This window comes from Myodes glareolus, chromosome 2 (assembly GCF_982192425.1).
Source record: "Myodes glareolus chromosome 2, mMyoGla1.1, whole genome shotgun sequence".
Lineage (NCBI taxonomy): Eukaryota > Metazoa > Chordata > Mammalia > Rodentia > Cricetidae > Myodes > Myodes glareolus.
In genome coordinates this window covers 95049814-95062828 of record NC_142027.1, presented here as the reverse complement: position 1 = coordinate 95062828, position 13015 = coordinate 95049814, and the positions used below count along the sequence as shown (strand labels likewise).

The window sequence follows — 13015 nt, the reverse complement described above, 5'->3', positions numbered from 1 at the left end:
TTTAATTTGCATCTTCCTGGTGAATAAGGATATTGAACATTTAAAAAAAAAATGTTTCTCGGCCATTTGCATTTTATCTTTTGGGATGTTATATGTATGATAAAATACCATAACCAGAAGCGCGTCAGAAATGAAAGACTGTGTTTTGGTTTAGAGTTCCAAAGGGATAGAGACCATCATCATATGGGAGGCATGGCAGCATGAAGGAAATACGGTGGCAAAAGCAGGAAGCTGAGAGGCTATAAACTCTGAAACTTAGCCGCTAGTGACTACTTCCTCTAGCAAGGCTCCATCTCCTAAGTTTCCCTCCACTCCACAGACAGTTCCCCCAAGTGGAGAACAAGTGTTTAAATATATGAGCCTCTGGGAGACAATCTCATTGGGACCGGCATAGTTCACTGCTGGAACTAGATGATGAGAACATATTGATGTAGACATCACAGCACTGAAAAATCAAACTGGAGCTGAGCCAGTAGCTTCCTTTCTGCGTGGTAGCTTTCACAGATGATGGGGAGAAGAGGCATTCAGTGATCTTGCCCAGTAATGAACCTTGGATGCTACAATTCCCTATTGGGAAAAATGTGCCAATGCTGGTAGAATAGTGCCACTGGTGCAACAGTGGCATGGGCATTAGGGAATAGCTGTCTTCCAAATGTTTGTTTTTATACCTGTAGAGTAATTGTTTCAACATTAGTCGAGGAAGCAGTAGGCATTGGTCAGTACAGAAACTCATGCCTGATCACAGAATAAGTGAATGCTGACTGTTCTTCCCTGAACAGGCAGTCTCTGTTATCTGTCTTCCCGCCCCCAGGACTCAGGAAATATATCCAAACAGAGGGAGCTAGAGGACAGGGAAGAATGCTGTTGTGCTGATGAGCTTTGTGTCTAGCTCACCAGTTAGGGAGAGGGACTCTTGATTAAGAAAAGCGTCCATGATATGCCTGTTGATAAGTCTGTAGGGCATTTTCTTAATCAGTGATTGATGTGGGAGGGCCCAGCCCATTGTGGGAGGTGCCACCCCAGACGGGTGGTCTTGGATCATATAAGCCAGTGTTCCTCCACAGTCTCTGCTTCAGTTCCTGCCTTGAGTTTCCTCAGTGATGGATTTCAGCCATCTGATGAAATAAACCCTTTCCTCCCCAGGTTGCTTTTGGTCAGTGTCTTTATCACAGCAATAGCATCAATCCCTAAGACAGCTGTAAAATGCTATCTTCTGGACATGACATAGCCGCTATTCTCAGGAACTCACAATAGCTGTGGGTTACTCGCACAAAATTGAGCCTAGCAACAGCTCAGCATGGATAAAGGAGGGGCTCATGAGGACCCACCGCTGTCTGAAAAGCTGGGCAGTTAATGACTGATAGAGAGGAAAAAGGTCACTTTTTTTCCATGGTGTAACTACTGGTAAAGTTACCCATACTCCAGTAAATAAGCCCCAACCTGTGCTCATGAAACAACCTTACTTACACTGAATGGGTTATTTAACCAAAGTAACGATACAAGTGTTATAATTCAGCACTTGGGGTAGAGGTAGGAAATCAAAAGTTCAAGGTTATCCTCAGATATACAACAAATTCAAGACCAGCCTAAGCTACTTGGAATACAGTTGTCAACATAAAAACCATACAACTTCCATCTTGTTGTTTTGTTTTTTGAGACAGTGTTACTCTGTGTAGTCCTGGCTGCCCTGGAACTCACTCTGTTGACCGGACTGGCCTCAAACTCTAAGATCCGCCTGTCTCTGCCTCCTGAGTGCTAGGATTAAAGGCATGTGCTGCTACCACCACCCAGCCACAGCTCTCATCTTAAAGAGAGTAAGAGATAGTTTATTTTGCTGAAGCCTTTATGAGTGACTGTGGCCCTGGGAACATGGATGTAGGTTACTGTAAATTCCATGTCCCAATGCGGATGCAGTTTCATGAAGTTTTTATAGTTTTTTGGAACAGAGAAAGTCATAAATCAAGAAAAGTTTAAAATATATTGATGGATACACCAGAAAGGTGGGTCCAACAAGATGAGTGGAGAGGCCTAAGATGCTATCTGATGACATTCTTAGCTCTTGGAATGGTGGAAACTAGTATTTTGCTAAAGCTAATAGCTTCCAAGAGCTGTTTATTGCTTATTATCATGAGGTGTTAGTTCAGATACAGAGTGGGGCAACGCACGGCTATGCCAGAAGGCTAACTCTAGCCCAAGGTAAAGGAAATAGCTTCTGAAATACCCAAGTCCCAATCTCTCCACGGCACCAATAGACTGCCAGTCTCTACAGGCACAGACTCCTTCCAGGAGTTTTTTTGTTCACATCCAGACACTTCTTTTTAGGATTTTTTTGTTGGCATCATTTCAAAGCAAAACAAACAGAATTGGAAGCAAAAAAGCAAAACTGAAATTAAGAAGTGATTTCATGATAGATACAAACAAGGAAAATCAATAAAGGTGATCGGTCGCAGAAGTGCCATATACAGGTTAACTGTATTTTTATAAGCCAACAATATCTGACAAATTATCATATAGTACAACAAGTAGACCCGTGGAAGATATGGTTGTTTGCCCAATGTGACATGTGCAAGAATGTTTTATGAAATAAAAATTCTTTTTAAACTTTGATATCAAATGTACCCACCTAAGAAAGGCTTGTGTGCTGTGCCATTCGCTAAACCAGCCCTGCACTGTGTGAATCACTGAAGTCCTTGTCACCGCTCTCTGCGTTAGTTTTCCAGGATTTCCATGTAAAAATGAGGGAACTCAAGATCATATAGGTAAATAATTTTTGCAAGGCCCTCAATTTCTGACAGAATGCTACTTTGCTGGAAACCATTTGGGTTTCCTTCAGTGTTTCTAGGGGCTCGAGGAAAGCAAGTAGATCATGCAGTCTGCAGAGACCTGCATCAGCACTGATTTTAGGAGATAGAGTTCACTGTGTGCTTCTGTAAGCTAACAAGTTTGATGAAAACCTACTGTAGGCGTGAGCCAGCATGTCACTGCCTCCACTCTGTTTGTAGAACATGGGAAAATCTACCCAGCCAGCGTGAACCCAGGGCCGTAACTCAAGGAGTCTGCGAAGCAACACTGCTTACTGCCTTCCTCAGCCTGCACTCTTACATGATCCAGGACCACTTGCCCTAGGGCAAAATAACAAACAAAAGTAGCCTCGGCTCCCTTCAGTATTTGAGATAAAAGCAATAGTCAAGCAAACCGAGAAATAGTGGTATCAGTTCCCCACCTCTCCCTTCTTAGTACAGCCAAGAAAGAAAAGAACTTTATATTGGGTTTCATAGTGTTTTTTAATCCTAACTTTGAAAACAGTAACATTTAACAGGCCTTAATGCCATCATTTGCAGAGGACCAGTTTGACTCCTATCTCTCTGTAGGAAAGCCTAGGACCTTCTCAGGAAATGTAGCCTGGCCACAGACCTCCATCCACCCCCATGCCCTTGGCTCTACGTAGATATACATCTTTAGACGAAGTAGAGAGGAAGTAGCTGGGAAGTGAGGAGGCCTGTCAATGGCTTCTAGCAGAGAGTGCCATTCTTACCCTCGCAGGGTGCTGAAAATAATGGAAAGTAAGGGGTAGAGAAAACATGATTGGACTTTAAATGGAAAACTAGATCTAATTGAGATAGTCATCTCAGTGGACTGAGATGTTTAGAGCACAGAGGATCAACAACTTCGTGAACGATTTCCAACATGTCTCCTTCTACTTCTCCCTTTCCAGGAATCTACAAAATGAGTGCTCCTGAGTTCAGAAAGTATTTAAGAGGGAAAGATAGCCTCTCACACACTAATACTTAAAGTTATATATACACTACTATATGGGGCCAGTGAGGTGACTCCGTGGGCAAAGGCCTTGCTCAGCAAGCTTAATGGCTGAGTTCAATCCCCAGAACGCACATAAAAGTGGGAGGACAGAAAGAACACCAAGTTTACATCTGACTCCACATACATACATGTGGATGCGCACACACTAATAAATAAAATTTAAAAAACAGGAAGGAGATGTATATACTATAGGAAATAAGAGGTCTCATGTAGCAAAGCAACATAAAGAACCCCCAGATTTTGTGACAGAATGGTTGACGCTGACCCGAGTGCAGTCACTGACAGATGTGCACTGTCCCGGAGAGGGTTTCAGGACAGCTGCTTTAGGACTGGGCTAGTGGGATGCAGCAGCTTAAGGAAGAGCTGGCAACTGCAGAGGTTTGACGTAGAATTTGTGATACAGACATTGAAAATTAATTTAAAAGATAAATAGGAAGACGGGAGATATAGATCAGTGACAAGAGCTGGCAGGTGCAAGACCCTAGGTTAAATTTCCACTACCACAATAAATAAACAAGCAAACAAATAAATAAATAAAATACAATTTTATTATGGAATACTGTTATTTCTCTAACATTCTTACATTCGTAAATGTTTCTTTTTTATCAAGTATATCATAGTATTGTTTTCTTTCTAATTATAATTTCCTGTTTGACTTGTGGGTTTAAAGGAGGTTATGGTATCCAAAAACAGTTGGCTCATACCTGTAATTCCATGTCTTGGGAGGTAGACAGAAAAGAATCTTGAATTCAATCTAGCATGTACTCTATGGAGACAGGTATATGTATATATATATACCTATATATATGTATATATATTCCTATATAAAAATTAATATAACAAAATATACAAATAAGTAATAATAAGTATAATTTCCAAAGCTAGCATAGTAGTGTGTATCTGTAATTCCAGCACTTTGAGCAGTGGTGACAGGAAGATCAGAATTTCATTGACAACACAGTGAGTTTGAGATGAACATAGGCAAAGTAAGGCCCTCACTCACTGGCTAGATAGCTCAGTAGGTAAAGACTCTTGCATACACAAGTGTAGTGACCTGTGTTCCACCCAGGTGGAAGAGAGAACTGACTTCCCAAAGTTGTCCTCTGACCTACCTATTGGCACCATGGCAGGATCGCTGCTACACATGCGTACACACATACACACACACACACACACACACACTCATACAGCAATAATGGTAATAATAACTACTTTTCAAATAAATACCCTACCTTTTTAAAAAAACTAAAATTTATAAATGTAAAAATTTTTTTAAATGTTTATTATTTGCTTGGTTTCTCCTTTAATTTTATCAGAAACAGGTTGTGGCCTTTATAAATTTATTTGAAACTCATTGAGGTTTGCTTTAAAGTCAGTGGTGTGGTCAGTTTTTAATTAAATCTTCATCCTAAGAAAACACTTTTTTTTAACTGTGGGAAGTTTTTAAATGTTCATCCAGCAAATCAAACTTATTGGGTATATAAAAAGTTTTTTTTTTAATTTTTGCTTTATCTTCTCTTGGCCTTTCAGTAACTAGAAGAGGTGTCTTAAAATAAATGTGGATTTGCTAATATCTCTGTAATTTTTATAGTTTACATTTTATATATTCTGAGGCTATTAAGAGTATAAAGATTTAAAACTAAACATCATCCTGATAATTAAACATTTTGACCAGTATTGGTGAATTTTCCACTCTTTACAATGGGGACTGGAGAGATGACTCAGCAGTTAAAAGTGGTGGCTGCTCTTCCAAAGGACCCGGGTTCAGTTCCCAGCACTCACATGGCAGCTCACGATCGTCTCCAACTCCAGTTCCAGGAGATCCAACACACTCACATAGACACACATGCAGGCACATTATTGTAGTGCACATAAAATAAAAATAAATTTAAAAAAAATACACTCTTTCCTAAAATGTGTGTTTGCTCCCTTGATTTTTCTTTTCTTTTTAGTTTTTTCTTTTGAGACAAGTACTCAAGTAGCCAAAGCTGGGCTAGAACTCCTGACCCTCCTACTTTTACCTCCCAAGTGCTGGAAGTTTTTTAATCAGCATCTCACTCTGCAGCGCAGGCTGGCCTGTAACTTCATCTAGCCTTGCCTTGAGCCTCCTGAGTGCTAGAATTCCAGACATGAGCTTCTACTGAAATTCTGATTTTTAACTGACAAGTTTCAATCATCTGCATTCCAGTGGACAGTGCTCCTTCATGGCCTCCACTTCAGTTCCTACCTCCAGGCCCCTGTCTTGAGTTCCTGCCCTGACTTCTTTCCATGGTAGACTATGATCTGGAAATGTAAGGTGAAATAAGTTCTTTCCTGCCCCAGTTGCGTTTGGTCTTGGTGTTTCATCACACCAGCAGAAACCTATCTAAGATGGACAGTGATTTTATCTTTTGGGAATGTGTGTGTCTGTGACTTTTGTGCCTTCTCGGGGGAAGCTCTCTATGGTTCTCGGAATTGTGCACTGAAGCTTTTAGGTGTTGAACATCCACTCGGGGAAGAGAACAGAAGTAGGGAAAGAGGACCCTTTGTTTCTGGGCAGCAGTGATGCATTTAATTGAGAGTGTAGTCATCTTTGTCATGTTTTCCATCACAATGGCTGCGGGTTGCATGCTGATATATAATTTTGTCTCCAGTATTGTGTGGCTAGTGATCTGAATACTTGCATGTACAAAATCAAAACAGAGCAGCAGGATGTTTCAAAGGGCAAAGGCACCTGCTGCAGAGCCTGACGATTTGAGTTCAGTCTCAGAAATAACATGGTGAAAGGAGAGAACTGCCTCCCACAAGCTGTCTTCTGACCCTCATGCATATGCTGTGGCATGCAAATGCCCATAACATATTGCTTGTGTACACACACACACAGAGAAAGAGAGAAATGTACTCGAACCCAACTTCATTTGCCCTTGTTCATCATTAGGAAGGTGGAGTTTGAGGGAAGACCGGGGTGGTCTTGGTTCTCTGACTTAGAACATAAATATGCTGTTCTGTACAGGAGCTGCCTGCTAGTGCAGGATGCCTGCGGGATGTTCGGGGAAGTGCACCTGGACAGCAGCCTCTGGAAGAACACAGAGTTAGAAGGGAGGTCCTGCATCATGGCAGGCATGAAGGTCCTGCAGAAGGCCACGAGAGGAAGGTGAGGACACTGCAGCGTCATCTACTTTGTATAATAACAAATAAAAGGCAAACGTTTTATGCTTTTATCTCAAATTTTTATTTTTAGGACGATAAGCCAAGACTGCTCCTTCTTGAACTATAAAGTAAAACTGGCATTTGAAAAGCCAGTCGGTGGTGGCACACGCCTGTCATCCCAGCACTCGGGAGACAGAGGCAGGTGGATCTCTGTGATATTGAGGCCACTTTGGTCTATAAACTAAGTTGCAGGACAGCCAGAGCTACACAGAGAAATTCTGTCTTGAAAAACCAAAAAGAAGGAAGTTGAGTGTACTATCGCCAGAGAAACATAATTGACAATCAGAATAACTAAACACCTTTACTGATTAATATTTTATTGAAATTAGGAGAAAATGGATAAGAACAGTATGTCTTCTAGATATATGTATGCTAAGTGAAGAGTCTCCAGTAGAAAAAATTTAATTGTTGTTAATATTTATTTAAGTCCCCTCATTTCTAGAAATTAATACTTCTTGGTAATAATATTATTTTGGCTCTTTGAATACTATTTTAATTTAAAATAGCTTAAAGATGGCAACATTTGTAGAAATAACTGTTGAGTGTGAGTTTTTAACCCTCTGGTGTGAGCAGAAACCTAGTGCAGAGGGAAATCCTGTCACCCAGCTCCGTGACAGGAGCTAGCCCTAGCCAACTAGGAACTAACAACTTGTCACCCAGAATTTTGGAACTAGCTGATGAAATCTGACCATTTAAGTCATAATAAAGGGAAATAGAAAAAAAAATTTAAATATTGTATATGTGCTACTTCCTCACCTTGTAACTGAAAATCTGTTTTCTGCAGTTCTTATAAACTATGACTGTTAAAAAAAAAGTCTCTGTACATTAAATAGGCCATGTAGATGAAAGTCTAATGAAAGAATGTTTTATAAGAGTTAAGCAAAACTTTTTTTTTCCCTTTGAGACAGGGTCTCACTATGTCACCCTGGCTGACTAGAACGCTACGTATGTAGACCAGGCTAGCCCAAAATTCACAGAGATCCTCCTGCCTCTGCTTTCTGAGTGTTGAAATAAGCAAAACTGTTCAAATTATCAAATGTTAATGCTTTTTCCAGCACTTACGAGCTGGAGACAGGAAGATAAGGGTTCAAAGCCATCATACTTTAAATGGTTAGTTTGAGACCAGCCTGGGATTCTTTGTTTATGAATAACCAAAACTTCTTAGTGCTATCGTAAACAAACTTGTTCTGTGCTAAATGTTGTGGTACCTTATTCTGAACAGTTTTGGATAGGGAGATATATCTGTGCATAGGAGATATATCTGTGCATAGACCTGGCCAAACCATGGTTCTTGCTTCATCAGTATAATCTGTAAGTTAAAAGGAAGACATTTTTCTTTGTTAAATATTTTTAATTTATTCTTTAACAAGCTCATGAATATATACAGTGTGTCTTGGTCATATTCACCCCTGATCCCTACCCCTGCTGCCCTCAGATACCCCCATATTCTGCCTTCCTACCCTGATAGCTACCCCTCCCACCTTTTTTTTTTTATGTAACCACGGATTCCAATTAGTTCTGCCCTCTGGAATGTTCACTTACCTTATTGACTTGGTCTCGTTCCTGCCTGTGCAGATAACCACAGCTGCTATAAGTTCAACACTCTTCCCATTCGCCCTACTCGTAGGTTCTTTCTGTCTCCTCGTCCGTGAATGTTGATGGGATAATGTGAAAGTTCCAGCTAGAGCTGAGCACCCAAGAGTCACGTGTTCTCAGCACTCTGACCAGTTCTGTGTGTCTGCCTTCATTTCTGCAGGACAAAGCTTCTTTTACCCAGGGTGGCAGTTGCCTATGGGGAGGATGTTTCTGTTTAGAAGTCAGCTTGGCATCGTCTGCTTAGCAGAATGAAAGCAGTAGGATCCCTGCAAGGTTCGCAGCACCAGGCATGGATTTCTGCTATGGAGTAGGCCTCAAATCTAGTCAGAATACAGTTGTCTTAGCTGGGGTTACTATTACTGTGATGAAATGCCATGTTCAAGAGCATAGTAGGGAGGAAACTCAAGCAGGACAGGATCCTGGAGGCAGGAACTGATGCAGAGGCCATGGAGGGGTGCTCCTTACTGACTTGTTCCCCGTGGCTTGCTTGTTCAGTCTGCTTTCTTATAGAACCCAGGACCACCAGCCCAAGCACGGTACCAACCACAGTGGACTGGCCCTCCCCTATCAATCACTAATTAACAAAATGCCCTACAGGTTTGGCTGCAGCCCTATTTTATAGAAGTCATTTCTTTTTTTTTTAAGATTTGTTTAACTTATTATTTGATGGATATAAGTGTTTTTGCCTGCATGGATCTGTATGTACCATGTGCCCAAGGATGTCAGAAGCAGGCATCAGATCCCTTGGAACTAGTGTTACAGACAGTTTGTGAGCTGCCGTGTAGGTGCTGAGAATCAATCCTCAGTCCTCTGCAGGAGCAGCCAATTCTCCAACCTTGGAAGCATTCTCTTAGTTGAGGTTCCCTCCTCTGAGATAATTTCAGCCTGTGTCAAGTTGACATAAAGCTATCCAGAACAGTCAGTTTCCTCTGTAAGATTTGTGCCACTATTTCAACAATGCGCATCAGAAAGAAGAAAATTTAAAGAATTATCCTAGGATATAATTAAATACCATAAGCAATGAATTTGGAGTTCTCAAACTCATTGTTACCATCTTCAAGTCACATGTTACTCCATCATATTGGTATTTATTTAATTAGAGTAATATCTTTGCTTCTAATATTGTTGGTAAGCCCCTTACAGTTCTATAACATTCTGAATCATTTGTTGATAGCATCTTCTCTGCTTTGCATAATGACCACCCAATGTGACCATTCTAAAATCATGAACAATCATGAACATTCACAAGCCTTTCTCCTGACTGGCCTAGTCTCTGCCCTGTCAGTCCTTCTATAGCACCTTTTGGGTGAATGACAGCTCTGCCTAAGACTTATGTACCTGGAAGAAGTGTTTTCCTTAGACTGCTTCATGACTCGGTCTTCACACTTCATGGCCCACGATGACCCAGAGAGCTACTCTGTCTTGAGACTGTGGGAGCACATTGAGGAAATTCTGGTGCAGGTAGGCATGGACAGGCCTGGGACGTGGGATCTGTGGTTGTGTAGAATTTATATTTTTCCAGCATCATGTTATACATGTATTTAATATTTCCTCTAGTTCTGTGTTACCCTGGGAGACTCACTGCCATCTATAGCATTTTAGAGGAAGTAGGCTTTCTGTAGGAAGTGCCCCAGTGATCCAGATAATTGGTCTGCTGGTAAACTCCCCGAGTTCTCACCTATGCTCAGCGAGTGCTCTCTACCTCCAGCTCACCTTACTAAAAAATGTCTGAATCCTTTTCCATATATAACTTGCTGGCAAAATATTTGATGATTCTTGGAATTAGGATTAATTTCTTTATGCATTTCACTTTACTTCGGCATGCAGCCATCCAAATAAATATTTGGAGTATCTTTTTGTTCTTTTGGAAGCTGTGCTTCTTCAAAACAAATTACTAAATACGTTTGGAATGTTGGATGTTATAATTGCCTATTAGTGACATCATCTACGGTCGGTCATCCACCCATAGCCCAGAAAACAAGGTAGTCGTTTTTTTACACCCGGTTATGCCTGTTAGCAACTCTCCTAAACTCTAACAGAACACAACTTCCAACAATTCAGGTCCACATGAGTACATGTCTGGCTATAACAGAAAATGCTGTCTTAACTTGGAAAGCACAAGCTAAGTAAGACATCTTGTCCTTCAGATCTACTCCAGCAGATTTCATCTGTCTCGTCCCTCGCTGCTGCAGACCCACCCCAGCAGAGAGATATGCTGCCACACTTGCATGTGGAGCACCCTGTGACTATAGACTCAGCCCAAAGGTTTGCAGGAAGAGAACCAGCATAGTTTTGGGTTTTCTCTGACTCCCCCCTCTTTTTTTTAATTTAAGTGCCTCTATTGACTGCTCAGAGTAAGATGAGTTAGATAACTTCTATTAAAGTTTAGAAAACTGTACAGTGTTCAAAGCCATCCTGGTGAGGTGCTCTCACTGGTTGGCTGCATCCCTGCCTTTGGTTTCTCTGCTTAATGCTTGCTGCTCTCGGTCTAGGGACCTTCTCCAAAGCTCAGCCTCTGATGTTTATTCCCCTAGGTAACCTATGCATCAGTTTAGCGAGCCAAATAAACAGACAACTCATGTTACTTTGATGCCATATCCTGTATATGAACTTAATGTTTATATTATTATGACATTCTTTAATTTTAAATTGTAGCAAAATGTAAGCCGTGGGGTTGGGTGGCACACTTCTCTAATCCCAGCACTCGGGAGGAAAAGTCAGGCAGCTGTCTGTGAGTTCAAGGCCAGCCAGGTCTACAGAGCAAGTTCCAGGACAGTCTCCAAAACTACAGAGAAGCCTTGTCTTGAAAAACAAAAGATAGATAGATAGATAGATAGATAGATAGATAGATAGATAGATAGATAGATAGATAGATTGATTGATTGATTGTAGGAAAATGTTAAGGAAAAGGGGGATATCTGAAATCTGTTAACAGCAGAAGTGATAGCAGCAAATTATTTTACTTAGCAGAGGAATGGAGGTACTTCTTTCAGTTCACAGTCCTCTAAATATTTGGGCCAGGCATGATGATACCTATCAGCCCAGCTCCAGAGAGAGAGAGAGAGAGAGAGAGAGAGAGAGAGAGAAGAGTGGGCACCACAAATTTGAGGCCAGCCTCATTTGCACAGTGAGCTGTAAGCCAGCCACAGCTACAGAGCAAGACTCTACCTCGAAACAAACTAAAATCCTACACGTTCTTTCATTTGTACTTGTTACTTCCCAACTTATTAAAGGCCTCTAATCTCTTGATTTAAAATAAATTATTGACTTACAGATGCTATTTTATGTAGAGCTCTTTAAGAGCATTTACGTAATTGTATAGAGCTTTGCCTCACTTATAAGAGTGACAGAGGATGCAGCTGATACCGTCTTTAAGCACAAATTGTATCCCTTTAAACAGAAAACAGAATGGCAAAGGACTGGAGCAGTTGGCTATTCAAGTGACTAGATGGGTCCTATAGAGATTTCATGAAAAGCATAAAAATGAGGGCCACAACCAAACCTGCTGACCGGAGTTCACTCCCTTGCCCCACATGGTGAAAGAAGAGAACTGACTCCCAAATGCTTTCTTCTGATTTTCAGACTTGTACTGTAGCACACACAAACACTCAGAGTAGATAAATAAATGTAATAAAAATTCTTATGTAAACAATATGTTATCTTGATGAATCAGAGAAAATTCTTTTCACATTGTTAATAGTGTTTTGCAATTGATTATAGTAATTTCTGTGCCACACAAAAATAAAATGAAGAGATATAGGCCAAAAGAAACGTAAGAGGATTTGCTGAAAGCAGTTCAGGCCCACTGCCTGATTCACAGAAGCAACATAAAGGTAGAAAGTAGTCATGACTTCTGTACCCACAGCATAGCATGGGCACGTGTGTGTGTGTGCTCTCATGCACACAGTAATACGAAATGTTAAAATAACAAAAGGCAATTCACTCATTTACTCAATGTAACTTATTTAGTGCATCTTAGTGCTATGCCCCTGGCTGATTTCTCGTTAGCTGGGCTATGTCTATGCCAGATTTAGGGCATTTATCCCAAACTTTTTATTAACTTATGAGTCAGTTAAATAAGGCCTTAGGTCCTAATGTTAGGAATATTTACATCTATATGAGATGGCTTTCTGTCTGCTTGCTTGCTTGCTTGCTTTGTTTGAGTGGCTGTTTGGTATTTTGAGACAGGGTTTCATGTAACTCAGGCTGTGGTCTGGGACTTTCTGTGTAGAGAGGATGACCTCCTGACTCTCCTACCAACCTAAACAATCCTTGTGTGGTTAACATGAGAGAATCAAGTTTATTGTCTGAGCATTTCTGTATGTCGTAGTTCAATAGTGTTAATCAATCTCCAGTACTATTTTCATGGTGTAAAACTGACACATTGTCCATTAAATAATTCTGTACCCAC

General features: G+C 40.8%; 1 protein-coding gene across 5 annotated transcripts in view; it reads left to right on the top strand.

Moving 5' to 3' along the window:
- Positions 1 to 13015, top strand: part of Spidr (scaffold protein involved in DNA repair) — a 242950-nt gene that overhangs the window by 182445 nt on the left and 47490 nt on the right. For 4 of the 5 annotated variants that reach the window (XM_048452444.3, XM_048452443.3, XM_048452442.3 and 1 more), the window contains exon 11: positions 6812 to 6952. The exons of the other annotated variant lie outside the window; for it this stretch is intronic. In XM_048452444.3, the coding sequence (XP_048308401.3) occupies positions 6812 to 6952 (141 nt within the window). The remainder of the gene's footprint in view (positions 1 to 6811; positions 6953 to 13015) is intronic. 5 annotated transcript variants of the gene reach the window in all.